The sequence below is a fragment of the Nyctibius grandis genome, unplaced genomic scaffold, assembly GCF_013368605.1.
Source record: "Nyctibius grandis isolate bNycGra1 unplaced genomic scaffold, bNycGra1.pri scaffold_111_arrow_ctg1, whole genome shotgun sequence".
Classification (NCBI taxonomy): Eukaryota; Metazoa; Chordata; class Aves; order Nyctibiiformes; family Nyctibiidae; genus Nyctibius; species Nyctibius grandis.
In genome coordinates this window covers 31,263-43,462 of record NW_027167485.1, presented here as the reverse complement: position 1 = coordinate 43,462, position 12,200 = coordinate 31,263, and the positions used below count along the sequence as shown (strand labels likewise).

Genomic DNA, 12,200 nt, shown 5'->3' with positions numbered 1-12,200 from the left:
AGGAGGCGATTTTGGTGGTGGAGAGGGGGAAATCCAGCATGGCCGTGGAGTGGAGGAGGAGGAAGAGGAAGAGGAGGAGGAAGAGGAAGAGGAGGAGGAAGAGGAAGAGGAGGAGGAGGAAGGAGAGGGGTTTGGGGGCGTGCAGTACCTGCCGGTCGTTCTCCACGTCGTAGCCCAGGCTGATGAGACAGGCCTTGAACTCCTCGGGGCCCAGGGCGCCGCCGTGGTCCTGCGGGGGGTGAAGGACACGTGTTGGTGGGTGGTGCTCCTCCCCGAGGGGGGACACGGGGTGGGGGTGGCACCCCCAGGGTGGGGGGGTCTGGGTGCTGAGGACCTTGTCGAAGTGGTTGAAGGAGGCCCTGAACTCCTGCATCTGCTCCTGGCTGATGCCCTTGGCGTCGCGGGTGAGGATCTGGTTCTCCACCTCGTTGATGGTGCGGGCGATGGTGGTGAGGAGCTGCTCCCAGCCCACGCGGATGTGCTGGGGTGGGGGGGGGGGACAGGGGTGGGGTGAGGGGCGTGGGTGGGGTCTGCCACCGCGTGATGGTGGCTCTTCGTCATCCTCATGCCTCTGGATTGAGTCGATGAGGTTGGAAGAGCCTCATCGAGGCCAACCGTGGCCCTGACACCACCACGTCAACTAGACCACGTCAACTAGACCATGTCAACTAGACCATGTCCAGTCTTGTCTTCAACCCCCCCAGAGATGGTGACTCCACCACCTCCCTGGGCAGCCCCTTCCAGGGTCTGATGACCCTTGCTGAGAAGAAATGCTTGGAAAGGAGCTTGGGAAGGACCTTGAAGACCATCAAGTCCAACCGTTAACCCAACGTTGCCAAGGCCACCACTACCCCATGTCCCTCAGCACCACATCTCCACGGCTTTTGGATCCCTCCAGAGATGGTGACTCCACCACCTCCCTGGGCAGCCCCTTCCAGTGTCTGATGACCTTTAAGATCATCAACGAATCAATGAGGTTGGAAGAGGCTCATCGAGTCCAACCACGGCCCTGACACCACCATGGCAAGGTTGGAAGAGGCTCATCGAGTCCAACCATTGCCCTGACACCACCATGGCAACTAGACCATGGCACCAAGTGCCACGTCCAGTCTTGTCTTCAACCCTCCAGAGATGGTGACCTCACCACCTCCCTGGGCAGCCCCTTCCAACATCTAATGACCCTCTGAGAAGAAATGCTTCCTGATGGCCAACCTGACCCTCCCCTGGTGAAGTCACCGGAGTCACCAGCCACTGGTGACAACCCAACTCTCGCTGGCACCTCTGGGTGCACCCCGAAGCCCATCTCAGCTCCCCCCACCACGACCACCCACCTCCATGGTGTAGTTGGTGTGCTTGTTGTCGAAGATGAGCGCCTCCTGGATGAGCTGGTGCTGCTGCTCCAGCAGGTCCATGTTGGGTTTGTACTCCACGATGCTCTGCTCGTACTGCTTCAGGTGGTCCAGCTGGTCCTCCAGCGTGCCGTTCATCTCGATGGAGATGCGCCCGATCTCCTGGGGAGAGGTTGGCTTGGGTGAGGGTTGGGCACACGAGAAGCTCCAAACCAACCCACCCACCCATGGGTGACCACCAGCACCATCCCGCTGGGATTTCAGCCATGGATTCATCATTCTCCATCCTCTTGGGACACCCCACCACCACCAAGGCCTCACCTCCATCTTGGTCTGGATCCAGGGCCCCACGATGTTGGCCTGGCTGGCGAACTGCCGCCGCAGGTGCTCGTTGGACTGCTGCTTGCTCTGCTCGTCCAGCAGCGCGTGGTCCCTCTTCGGCACCAGCTGCTGGACCTGCGAGGAGGGGGACAGTGTTGGAAGACCTCTGGAGATCATCTAGTGCAACGTTGGGGTTGGAAGGGACCTCTGGAGATCATCTAGTGCAGCGTCAGGGTTGGAAGGGACCTCTGGAGATCATCTAGGCCAATGCTGGGGTTGGAAGGGACCTCTGGAGATCATCTAGGCCAATGTTGGGGTTGGAAGGGACCTCTGGAGATCATCTAGGCCAACGTTGGGGCTGGAAGGGACCTCTGGAGATCATCTAGGCCAATGTTGGGGTTGGAAGGGACCTCTGGAGATCATCTAGGCCACTGTTGGGGTTGGAAGGGAACTCTGGAGATTCTGAGCCTCCTCTTCTCCAGGCTAAACACCCCCAGCTCCCTCAGCCGTTCCTCCTAGGTCAGACCCTCCAGACCCTTCTCCAGCTTGGTCACCCTCCTCTGGACTCGCTCCAACACCTCAGTTGGTTAAGCATGACCACCCCTCGGTGAAGCCACGTTGACCTCCCCTTGGTCAAGCCACGTTGACCACCCCTCGGTCAAGCCACGTTGACTTGAAGCCATGTTGACTTCCCCTCGGTGAAGCCACGTTGACCACCCCTTGGTCAAGCCATGTTGACCACCCCTCGTTGAAGCCATCTTGACCTCCCCTTGGTCAAGCCACGTTGACTTGAAGCCATCTTGACCTCCCCTTGGTCAAGCCATGTTGACTTGAAGCCATCTTGACCTCCCCTTGGTCAAGCCATGTTGACTTGAAGCCATCTTGACTTCCCCTTGGTCAAGCCATGTTGACTTCCCCTTGGTCAAGCCATGTTGACCTCCCCTTGGTCAAGCCATGTTGACCTCCCCTTGGTCAAGCCACTTTGACCTCCCCTTGGTCAAGCCACTTTGACCTCCCCTTGGTCAAGCCACTTTGACTTGAAGCCATCTTGACTTCCCCTTGGTCAAGCCACGTTGACTTCCCCTTGGTCAAGCCACGTTGACCTCCCCTTGGTCAAGCCACGTTGACTTGAAGCCATCTTGACCTCCCCTTGGTCAAGCCACGTTGACTTGAAGCCATCTTGACCTCCCCTCGGTCAAGCCACGTTGACTTGAAGCCATCTTGACCTCCCCTCGGTCAAGCCACGTTGACCTCCCCTCGGTCAAGCCACGTTGACTTGAAGCCATCTTGACCTCCCCTTGGTCAAGCCATGTTGACTTGAAGCCATCCTGACCTCCCCTTGGTCAAGCCATGTTGACTTGAAGCCATCCTGACCTCCCCTTGGTCAAGCCACGTTGACTTGAAGCCATCTTGACCTCCCCTTGGTCAAGCCATGTTGACTTGAAGCCATCCTGACCTCCCCTTGGTCAAGCCACGTTGACTTGAAGCCACGTTGACCTCCCCTCGGTCAAGCCACGTTGACTTGAAGCCATCTTGACCTCCCCTTTGTCAAGCCATGTTGACTTGAAGCCACGTTGACCTCCCCTTGGTCAAGCCATGTTGACCACCCCTCATGATCCTCCTATCCTTGATGTTGACCCCAGCGCTGGAGAGGACACGTACCCGCTCCCACTTGGAGTTGATGACGTGGGGGGTGACGGAGGTGTAGGGGTTGTTCCCGGACAGTTTGATGCCCTGGAGGTCGGCCACGCGCTGCGCCTCCCGCTGGATGCCCAGGATGGCCTCGCGCTCCCGGTCGGCGTCGGGGAGGGTGGACTTGAACTGGTCGTGGGCGGCGATGAGGCCCTGGGGGGGGGGTGGGATGGGGGGTCAGGGCTGGGGGAGCAGCTGGGGGAGGTTTGGGGTCATCTCATCCCCCCCCACCCCAGATCCCGCAGAGCCCGGAGGTGGCGTGAAACCGGCCGAGAAGCCACCTCAGATGTGGGGGCATGGGGGGGGGTGTGGGGTCCCAGGGGGGTGTGTGGGGTCCCAGGGGGGTGTGTGGGGTCCCAGGGGGGGTGTGGGGGGTCAAAGGGGGTATATGGGGTCCCAGTGGGTATATGGGGTCCCAGTGGGTGTGTGGGGGTCCCAGGGGTGTCTATGGGGTCCCTGGAGGACGTGTGGGGTCCCAGGGGGGTATATGGGGTCACAGGGGGTGTGTGGGGCCCCAGGGCGGTATGTGGGGGCACAGGGGGGTATGTGGGGGCACAGGGGGTGTGAGGGGGTCCCAGGGGGATGTGTGGGGTCCCCAGGGGTGTCTACGGGGTCCCTGGAGGGCGTGTGGGGTCCCAGGGGGGTATATGGGGTCCCAAGGGGTATGTGGGGTCCCAGGGGGGATATGGGGTCCCGGGGGGGGTATATGGGGTCCCGGGGGGTGTGTGGGGTCCCCAGGGGGGGTGTGTGGGGTCTCAGGGGGGTGTGTGGGGTCTCAGGGGGTATATGGGGTCCTCGGGGGTATATGGGGTCACAAGGGATGTGTGGGTTCCCAGTGGGGTATATGGGGGCACAGGGGGGTGTGTGGGCTCCCAGGGGGGTATATGGGGTCCCAGGGGGGTATATGGGGGTCACAGGGGGGTGTGTGGGCCCAGAGGGGTGTGTGAGGTCCCAAGGGGGTATGTGGGGTCCCAGGGGGCATATGGGGTCCCGGGCGGGGGGTATATGGGGTCCCAGGGGGGGATATGGGGTCCCAGGGGGGTGTGTGGGGCCACAGGGGGGTGTGTGGGGTCCCAAGGGGTGCGTGGGGTCCCCGGGGGGTGCGTGGGGTCCCAGGGGGATGTGTGGGGTCCCAGAGGGGGGTATATGGGGCCCCAGGGGGGGGTATATGGGGCCCCAGGGGGGTGTGTGGTGTCACAGGGGGGTATATGGGGTCCCAGGGGGGTATATGGGGTCCCAGGGGGGTATATGGGCCCAGGGGGGTGTGTGAGGTCCCAAGGGGGTATATGGGGTCCCGGGCGGGGGGTATATGGGGTCCCCCGGGGGTGTGTGGGGGTCCCAGGGGGGTATATGGGGTCCCAGGGGGGTATATGGGGTCCCAGAGGAGGGTGTGGGGTCTCAGGGGGGTATATGGGGTCCCAGGGGGGATATGGGGTCCCAGGGGGGGATATGGGGTCACAAGTGAGTATATGGAGTCTCTGGGGGGTGTGTGGGCTCCCGGGGTGCTGTGGGGGGTCCTGGGGGTTATATGGGGTCACAGGGGGGTATATGGGGTCCCAGAGTGATATATGGGGCCCCTGGGGGGTATATGGGGTCCCCGAGTGATATATGGAGTCCCTGGGGGTGTGTGGGCTCCCCGGGGGGCTGTGGGGGGTCCCGGGGGTTATATGGGGTCCCCGGGGGGTCTGTGGGGTCCCAGGGGGGTCTATGGGGTCCCCACCTCGATCTCCTCGGGCGTGTGCACGATGAACATGTCCTGCAGGTCCTCCATGGCGCTCTCCATCCAGTTGTTGAAGGGCGCCGCGCGCTTGGCGTACTCGAGGTGCAGCTCGTCGATCGTCTCCAGCTGCTTCTCCGTTTGCTGCGGGGGTCCAGGGTGGGGGGTGGTCAGGGGCCGAGGAGACCCCCCCCCGTGTGTCCCCTGTGTCCCCCCACCCCACCCCACTCACCTCCAGGGCCTCCCGCCTGCTGTGGGTCAGGGCGCCCAGCACGTCCCACTGGTCGCAGATCTTCTGGCACCGCGCGTTCACGCTGGGCGAGTCGTAGTAATCCAGTTCGCTGTTGGGGGGGGGGGGCACGGGGGGGGGGTGAGGAGGAGGGGTGGGCACGGGGTGGGGGGCACGGGGTGGGGGTGAGGAGGGGTGGGGGGCACGGGGTGGGGGGTCAGAGGGACCACGGGAGCTGCTTCGGGACGGGGCGACGCTCCCCCACAGCCTTGGGGTCCCACCCAGCTCCTTGGCCCCCTGCCCACCCCCTCGGGGGTCCCTGCCCAGCTCGGGGGTCCCTGCCCAGCTCTGGGGTCTCCCCCACCCCCTCGGGGGTCCCAGCCCGGCTCTGGGGTCTCACCCAGCCCCTTGGGGGTCCCTTGGCCCCCTGCCCATCCCCTTGGGGGTCCCTGCCCAGCTCCGGGGTCTCGCCCACCCCCTCGGGGGTCCCTGCCCATCACCTCGGGGGTCTCGCCCACCCCCTCGGGGGTCCCAGCCCGGCTCTGGGGTCTCACCCAGCCCCTCGGGGGTCCCTTGGCCCCCTGCCCATCACCTCGGGGGTCTTGCCCAGCTCTTGGGGGTCCCTGCCCATCTCTGGGGTCTCCCCCAGCCCCTTGGGGGTCCCTGCCCAGCTCTGGGGTCTCACCCACCCCCTCGGGGGTCCCAGCCCAGCTCCGGGGTCTCGCCCACCCCCTCGGGGGTCCCTGCCCGGCTCTGGGGTCTCGCCCATCACCTCGGGGGTCCCTTGGCCCCCTGCCCAGCCCCTCGGGGGTCCCTGCCCGGCTCCGGGGTCTCCCCCACCCCCTCGGGGGTCCCAGCCCGGCTCTGGGGCCTCCCCCACCCCCGCGGGAGTCCCAGCCCGGCTCGGGGGTCCCAGCCCGGCTTGGGGGTCTGACCCAGCCCCTCGGGGGTCCCTGCCCGGCTCCGGGGTCTCCCCCACCCCCTCGGGGGTCCCAGCCCGGCCCCCCACCCCGCTGCTCTCCACACCCCACCGCTCCCCGGGGCCACGTGTCCCCCGTTTCCCCACCCGCCGCCCCAAGGGCCCCATTGATGGCCCGGCCCCGCCCTGGGCTAATTGTGTACTAATTGTGTGTGCGCTAATTGTGTGCGTGCTAATTAATTGTGTGTCAGTTTATCAGCCCGGGGGGGGGCCGGGCACAATGACCCCATTGTGGCAGCGGAGGGGGCAGGGACGGGCAGGACAATGGGGACACTGTGCTGAGCCGCAGCCTGGGGGGGGGGGTTGTGGTGAGACCCCCCCGACACGAGGCTTTGGGGGGGGTCCTGGGGGGGTTTGAGGGGGTCCCGGGGGGGTTTGAGGGGGTCCTGGGGGGGTTTGAGGGCACGGGGACGCACTTGAGCTCCTGGGCGATGGCGGCGATCTGCTCCACGCGGTCCTGGTGGGCCGCCAGGTCGCTCTCGAAGGCTTCGTGCTTCCTGATGAGGGCTTTGATGTCCGACAGGGTGGCGGTTTCGTAGTCCTTCTGCTGCAGCATGGCCTCCTTGCCTGGGGACACGGGTGTCACCACGGAGGGGTGGCACCAGCCCACCTCGTCCCCCTCCATATGGACCAGGAGAGGTGCAGAGGATGGTCCTTGCAGGAGGCCACCTGGGTGGCATCTCCATATGGACCAGGAGAGGCACCAAGGCTGGTGCTCCAGCTTGCAGGAGGCCACCTGGGTGGCATCTCCATATGGACCAGGAGAGGCACCAAGGCTGGTGCCCCAGCTTGCAGGAAGCCACCTGGGTGGCATCTCCATATGGACCAGGAAAGGCATCAAGGCTGGTGCTCCAGCTTGCAGGAGGCCACCTGGGTGGCATCTCCAGATGGACCAGGAGAGGCACCAAGGCTGGTGCTCCAGCTTGCAGGAGGCCACCTGGGTGGCATCTCCATATGGACCAGGAAAGGCATCAAGGCTGGTGCTCCAGCTTGCAGGAGGCCACCTGGGTGGCATCTCCAGATGGACCAGGAGAGGCACCAAGGCTGGTGCTCCAGCTTGCAGGAGGCCACCTGGGTGGCATCTCCGTATGGACCAGGAGAGTCACCAAGGCTGGTGCTCCAGCTTGCAGGAGGCCACCTGGGTGGCATCTCCATATGGACCAGGAGAGGCACCAAGGCTGGTGCTCCAGCTTGCAGGAGGCCACCTGGGTGGCATCTCCATATGGACCAGGAGAGGCACCAAGGCTGGTGCTCCGGCTTGCAGGAGGCCACCTGGGTGTCATCTCCATGAAAACGGACCCAAATCAACTCCCTTCCCCCCCACCCAAGCTCATCCACACCCAAAAACCCCAAAATACATAAAAAAAGAGTCTTGGAGACATTCTGCTCTTGGGGACAAAGATCTACTCCCTCAGGCCACCACCTCGCCCCGCTGCTGTGGTCAACGGTGTGGATGGTGCCTGCTGCTCCCCGATCTCACATGGGTTGAGCTTTGGGGTTGTGGGGGGGTGACGGACCCCAGACCCCCCCGTACCTTCGGTCCAGGCCTCGTGGATGGAGGCCTTCTGCCGGAACTTCTCGGCCAGGTGGTCGAGGCGCTCCAGGCGCCGGATCTCGTTGAGTAGCCACTCCTCGTAGCCCTTCTCGGCCTGCTCCAGGTGCTGCCAGCAGTTGTTGATGTCCTGGAGATGGTGGGAGGGGGGCTCGGGCTCAGGGGTCCACCACACTGCTCTTCAGCACCCACCTCCTCCTCAGCACCCACCCACCACCAGCTCATCCCCACCAACACCATCTCCCACCCCATCACCCCCAGATCTCCAGTGCAGGACCTCCAGGAGCTGCCCACCCAGACCATCTCCCCACACCATCGTCCCCAGATCTCCCAGTGCAGGAGCTGCTCATCAAGACCATCTCCCACCCCAGATCTCCCAGTGCAGGACCCCCCAGAAGCTGCTCACCAACACCATCTCCCACCCCAGATGTCCCAGTGTAGGACCTCCAGGACCTGCTCACCCAGACCATCTCCCACCCCATCGCCCCCAGATCTCCCAGCGCAGGACCTCCAGGAGCTCACCAAGACCATCTCCCACCCCAGATCTCCCAGTGCAGGACCTCCAGGAGCTCACCAAGACCATCTCCCACCCCATCACCCCCAGATCTCCCAGTGCAGGACCTCCAGGAGCTCACCAAGACCATCTCCCACCCCATCACCCCCAGATCTCCCAGTGCAGGACCTCCAGGAGCTCACCAAGACCATCTCCCACCCCATCACCCCCAGATCTCCCAGCGCAGGACCTCCAGGAGCTGCCCACCCAGACCATCTCCCCACACCATCGTCCCCAGATCTCCCAGTGCAGGAGCTGCTCATCAAGACCATCTCCCACCCCAGATCTCCCAGTGCAGGACCCCCCAGAAGCTGCTCACCAACACCATCTCCCACCCCAGATGTCCCAGTGTAGGACCTCCAGGACCTGCTCACCCAGACCATCTCCCACCCCATCGCCCCCAGATCTCCCAGCGCAGGACCTCCAGGAGCTCACCAAGACCATCTCCCACCCCAGATCTCCCAGTGCAGGACCTCCAGGAGCTCACCAAGACCATCTCCCACCCCATCACCCCCAGATCTCCCAGTGCAGGACCTCCAGGAGCTCACCAAGACCATCTCCCACCCCATCACCCCCAGATCTCCCAGTGCAGGACCTCCAGGAGCTCACCAAGACCATCTCCCACCCCATCACCCCCAGATCTCCCAGCGCAGGACCCCCCAGGAGCCGCTCACCAAGACCATCTCCCCACACCATCGTCCCCAGATCTCCCAGTGCAGGAGCTGCTCACCAAGACCATCTCCCCACCACAGATCTCCCAGTGTAGGACCCCCAGGAGCTCACCAAGACCACCTCCCACCCCATCGCCCCCAGATCTCCAGTGCAGGATCCCCAGGAGCTGCTCACCATCTCCCACCCCATCACCCCCAGATCTCCCAGTGCAGGAGCTGCTCACCAAGACCATCTCCCACCCCATCACCCCCAGATCTCCCAGCGCAGGACCTCCAGGAGCTGCCCACCCAGACCATCTCCCCACACCATCGTCCCCAGATCTCCCAGTACAGGAGCTGCTCACCAAGACCATCTCCCACCCCAGATCTCCCAGTACATGACCTCCAGGAGCTGCCCACCCAGACCATCTCCCACCCCATCGCCCCCAGATCTCCCAGTGCAGGACCCCCAGGAGATGCTCACCAAGACCATCTCCCCACACCATCGTCCCCAGATCTCCCAGTTCCACTCCTCCCAGTGCAGGATGCTCCAGGAGCCGCTCACCAAGACCATCTCCCACCCCATCGCCCCCAGATCTCCCAGTTCCACTCCTCCCAGTGCAGGACCCCCAGGAGCTGCTCACCAACACCATCTCCCACCCCATCGCCCCCAGATCTCCCAGCACATGACCTCCAGGAGCTCACCAAGACCATCTCCCACCCCAGATCTCCCAGTGCAGGACCCCCCAGGAGATGCTCACCAAGACCATCTCCCCACACCATCGTCCCCAGATCTCCCAGTTCCACTCTTCCCAGTGCAGGACCCCCCAGGAGCCGCTCACCGAGACCATCTCCCACCCCATCACCCCTAGATCTCCCAGTTCCACTCCTCCCAGTGCAGGACCCCCCAGGAGCTGCTCACCAAGACCATCTCCCACCCCATCGTCCCCAGATCTCCCAGCTCCACTCTTCCCAGTGCAGGACCCCCAGGAGCTGCTCACCAACACCATCTCCCACCCCATCACCCCCAGATCTCCCAGTTCTGCTCCTCCCAGTGCAGGACCCCCCAGGAGCTGCTCACCAAGACCACCTCCCACCCCATCGCCCCCAGATCTCCAGTGCAGGACCTCCAGGAGCTGCTCACCCAGACCATCTCCCACCCCAGATCTCCCAGTGTAGGACCCCCAGGAGCTCACCGAGACCATCTTCCCCTCGGAGGGCATGAACGCGGGCCTGTTGCTGAGCCGCAGCTTCGTCTGGAGTGTGTTGAAGTTGATCTCCAGCTGACACTTCTCCTGCACCTTGGGGGGCTTGTGGACGCGCCGGTAGTCACGGAAATCTTCCAGCTTCTGCTGCATCTCCTGGATGGTCTTCTGGGGGCTGCGGTCCTCCAGCCAGGGGATGGTGCGCTTGATCCACTCCAGCAGCTGCAAGCGGGATGGGATTTGGTGGGGTTGGAGGTGAGTTTTGGGGGGGTTTTGGGGGTTTTTGGGTCCTCCTGACCCCCTGGTGACAGGTGGGCTTACGTCAGAGGCGAGCTTCTCGTAGTCCTCCATGAGGTGCTCGTTCTCCTGGTTGACGGCCAACACTTTGCAGATGCGGTTCGCCGCCGTCTCGGCCTGGAAGAGCATCACGGGGGGGGTTTAGAGCCACTGCGAGGCCGTGGTGGCCCCCAACCCACGTGTCCCCACCCCAACCCACGTGTCCCCACCCCAACCCACGTGTCCCCACCCCAAACGGGAGCTTGGGGGGGGATGTGGGAGCTGCAGAGCGTCCACCGCGTCCAGGCTCCTCTTTTTGTGTTTTTTTTACCCATTTCTAAGCACCATCCTTTGGTCTTCTGCTCCTCCCTGAAGGTAGAGGAGCTACAACAGGGAGGAGGGTGGAGGAGGAGGCAGAAAGGAGAAGCCTGGGGGGTGGAGGACCCTCGGAGGGGGACACCAGGAGAGGAGAGGGTCTGCAGGAGGGTGGGAAGAGGAAAAATCGAGGGAAAAGGGAAATAAAGAGGAAAGCCGAGGAGAAGGCAGGAGATGTGTCCAAGCGTGGGGCAGGAGGGACCAGCCTGTGTCCCTGGAGATGACCAAGGAGGGAAGGGACCAGCAAGGACACAAACCCACGGGCTGCGGCTCAGCCCCGGCTCCTCGCGCGCCAACGGCTTTGTCAGCGTCCCAAAAGCCTCGTTTCTTCCCCCAAATCCCAGAATCGATGAGGTTGGAAGAGCCCTCTGGGCCCATCAAGTCCAACCATGGCCCTGACACCACCATGGCAACTAGACCATGTCCCTCAGCACCACATCTCCACGGCTTTTGGATCCCTCCAGAGATGGTGACTCCACCACCTCCCTGGGCAGCCCCTTCCAGTGTCTGATGACCCTTGCTGAGAAGAAATGCTTCCTGATGGCCAACCTGACCCTCCCATGGTGAACCTTGAGGCTGTGTCCTCTTGTCCTATCACCAGTTGCCTGGAGAAGAAGAGGCCAACTCCCACCCCGCTACAAGCTCCCTTCAAGTAGTTGTAGGCTGCAACCATCAAGGATCTAAAGCCTCCACCTCCAGGATCCAAAACCTCAGACCTCATCATCTAAAACCTCCACCAAGGATCCAAAACCTCCATCTCCAGGATTAAACCTCCACCAAGAATCCAAGACCTCCATCCCTGGGATCCAAACGCTCCATCTCTGGGATCCAACTCAGAATCACAGAATCAATGAGGTTGGAAGAGCCCTCTGGGCTCATCGAGTCCAACCATGGCCCTGACACCACCATGGCAACTAGACCAGGGCACTAAGGGCCATGTCCAGGCTTGTCTTCAACCCCTCCAGAGATGGTGACTCCACCACCTCCCTGGGCAGCCCCTTCCAGTGTCTGATGACCTTTAAGATCATCACAGAATCGATGAGGTTGGAAGAGCCCTCTGGGCTCATCGAGTCCAACCATTGCCCTCACACCACCATGTCAACTAGACCATGGCCATGCCATTGGTCTCGGCCCATCCATCCAACCCATCCAGATCCCTCTGTAGGCCCTTCCTACCCTCCAGCAGATCCACACTCCCACCCAGCTTGGTGTCATCTCCACATTTACTGCGGGTCCAACTCAACCCCTACGTCTAGATCATCCATAAAGACGTTGAACTGAGCCCTGGGGGACACCACTAGT

General features: G+C 63.1%; 1 protein-coding gene across 4 annotated transcripts in view; it reads right to left on the bottom strand.

Annotated features, from left to right (window-relative positions):
* Window positions 1-12,200, bottom strand: part of ACTN4 (actinin alpha 4) — a 35,333-nt gene that overhangs the window by 4,370 nt on the left and 18,763 nt on the right. For all 4 annotated transcript variants that reach the window (XM_068424541.1, XM_068424543.1, XM_068424540.1 and 1 more), the window contains exons 9-19: window positions 10,569-10,661; window positions 10,239-10,469; window positions 7,822-7,969; window positions 6,704-6,854; window positions 5,312-5,420; window positions 5,083-5,223; window positions 3,333-3,515; window positions 1,671-1,805; window positions 1,332-1,511; window positions 335-481; window positions 149-229 (exon numbers count right to left, since the gene is read on the bottom strand). In XM_068424541.1, coding sequence (XP_068280642.1) covers window positions 149-229; window positions 335-481; window positions 1,332-1,511; window positions 1,671-1,805; window positions 3,333-3,515; window positions 5,083-5,223; window positions 5,312-5,420; window positions 6,704-6,854; window positions 7,822-7,969; window positions 10,239-10,469; window positions 10,569-10,661 — 1,599 coding nt within the window. The remainder of the gene's footprint in view (window positions 1-148; window positions 230-334; window positions 482-1,331; window positions 1,512-1,670; window positions 1,806-3,332; window positions 3,516-5,082; window positions 5,224-5,311; window positions 5,421-6,703; window positions 6,855-7,821; window positions 7,970-10,238; window positions 10,470-10,568; window positions 10,662-12,200) is intronic.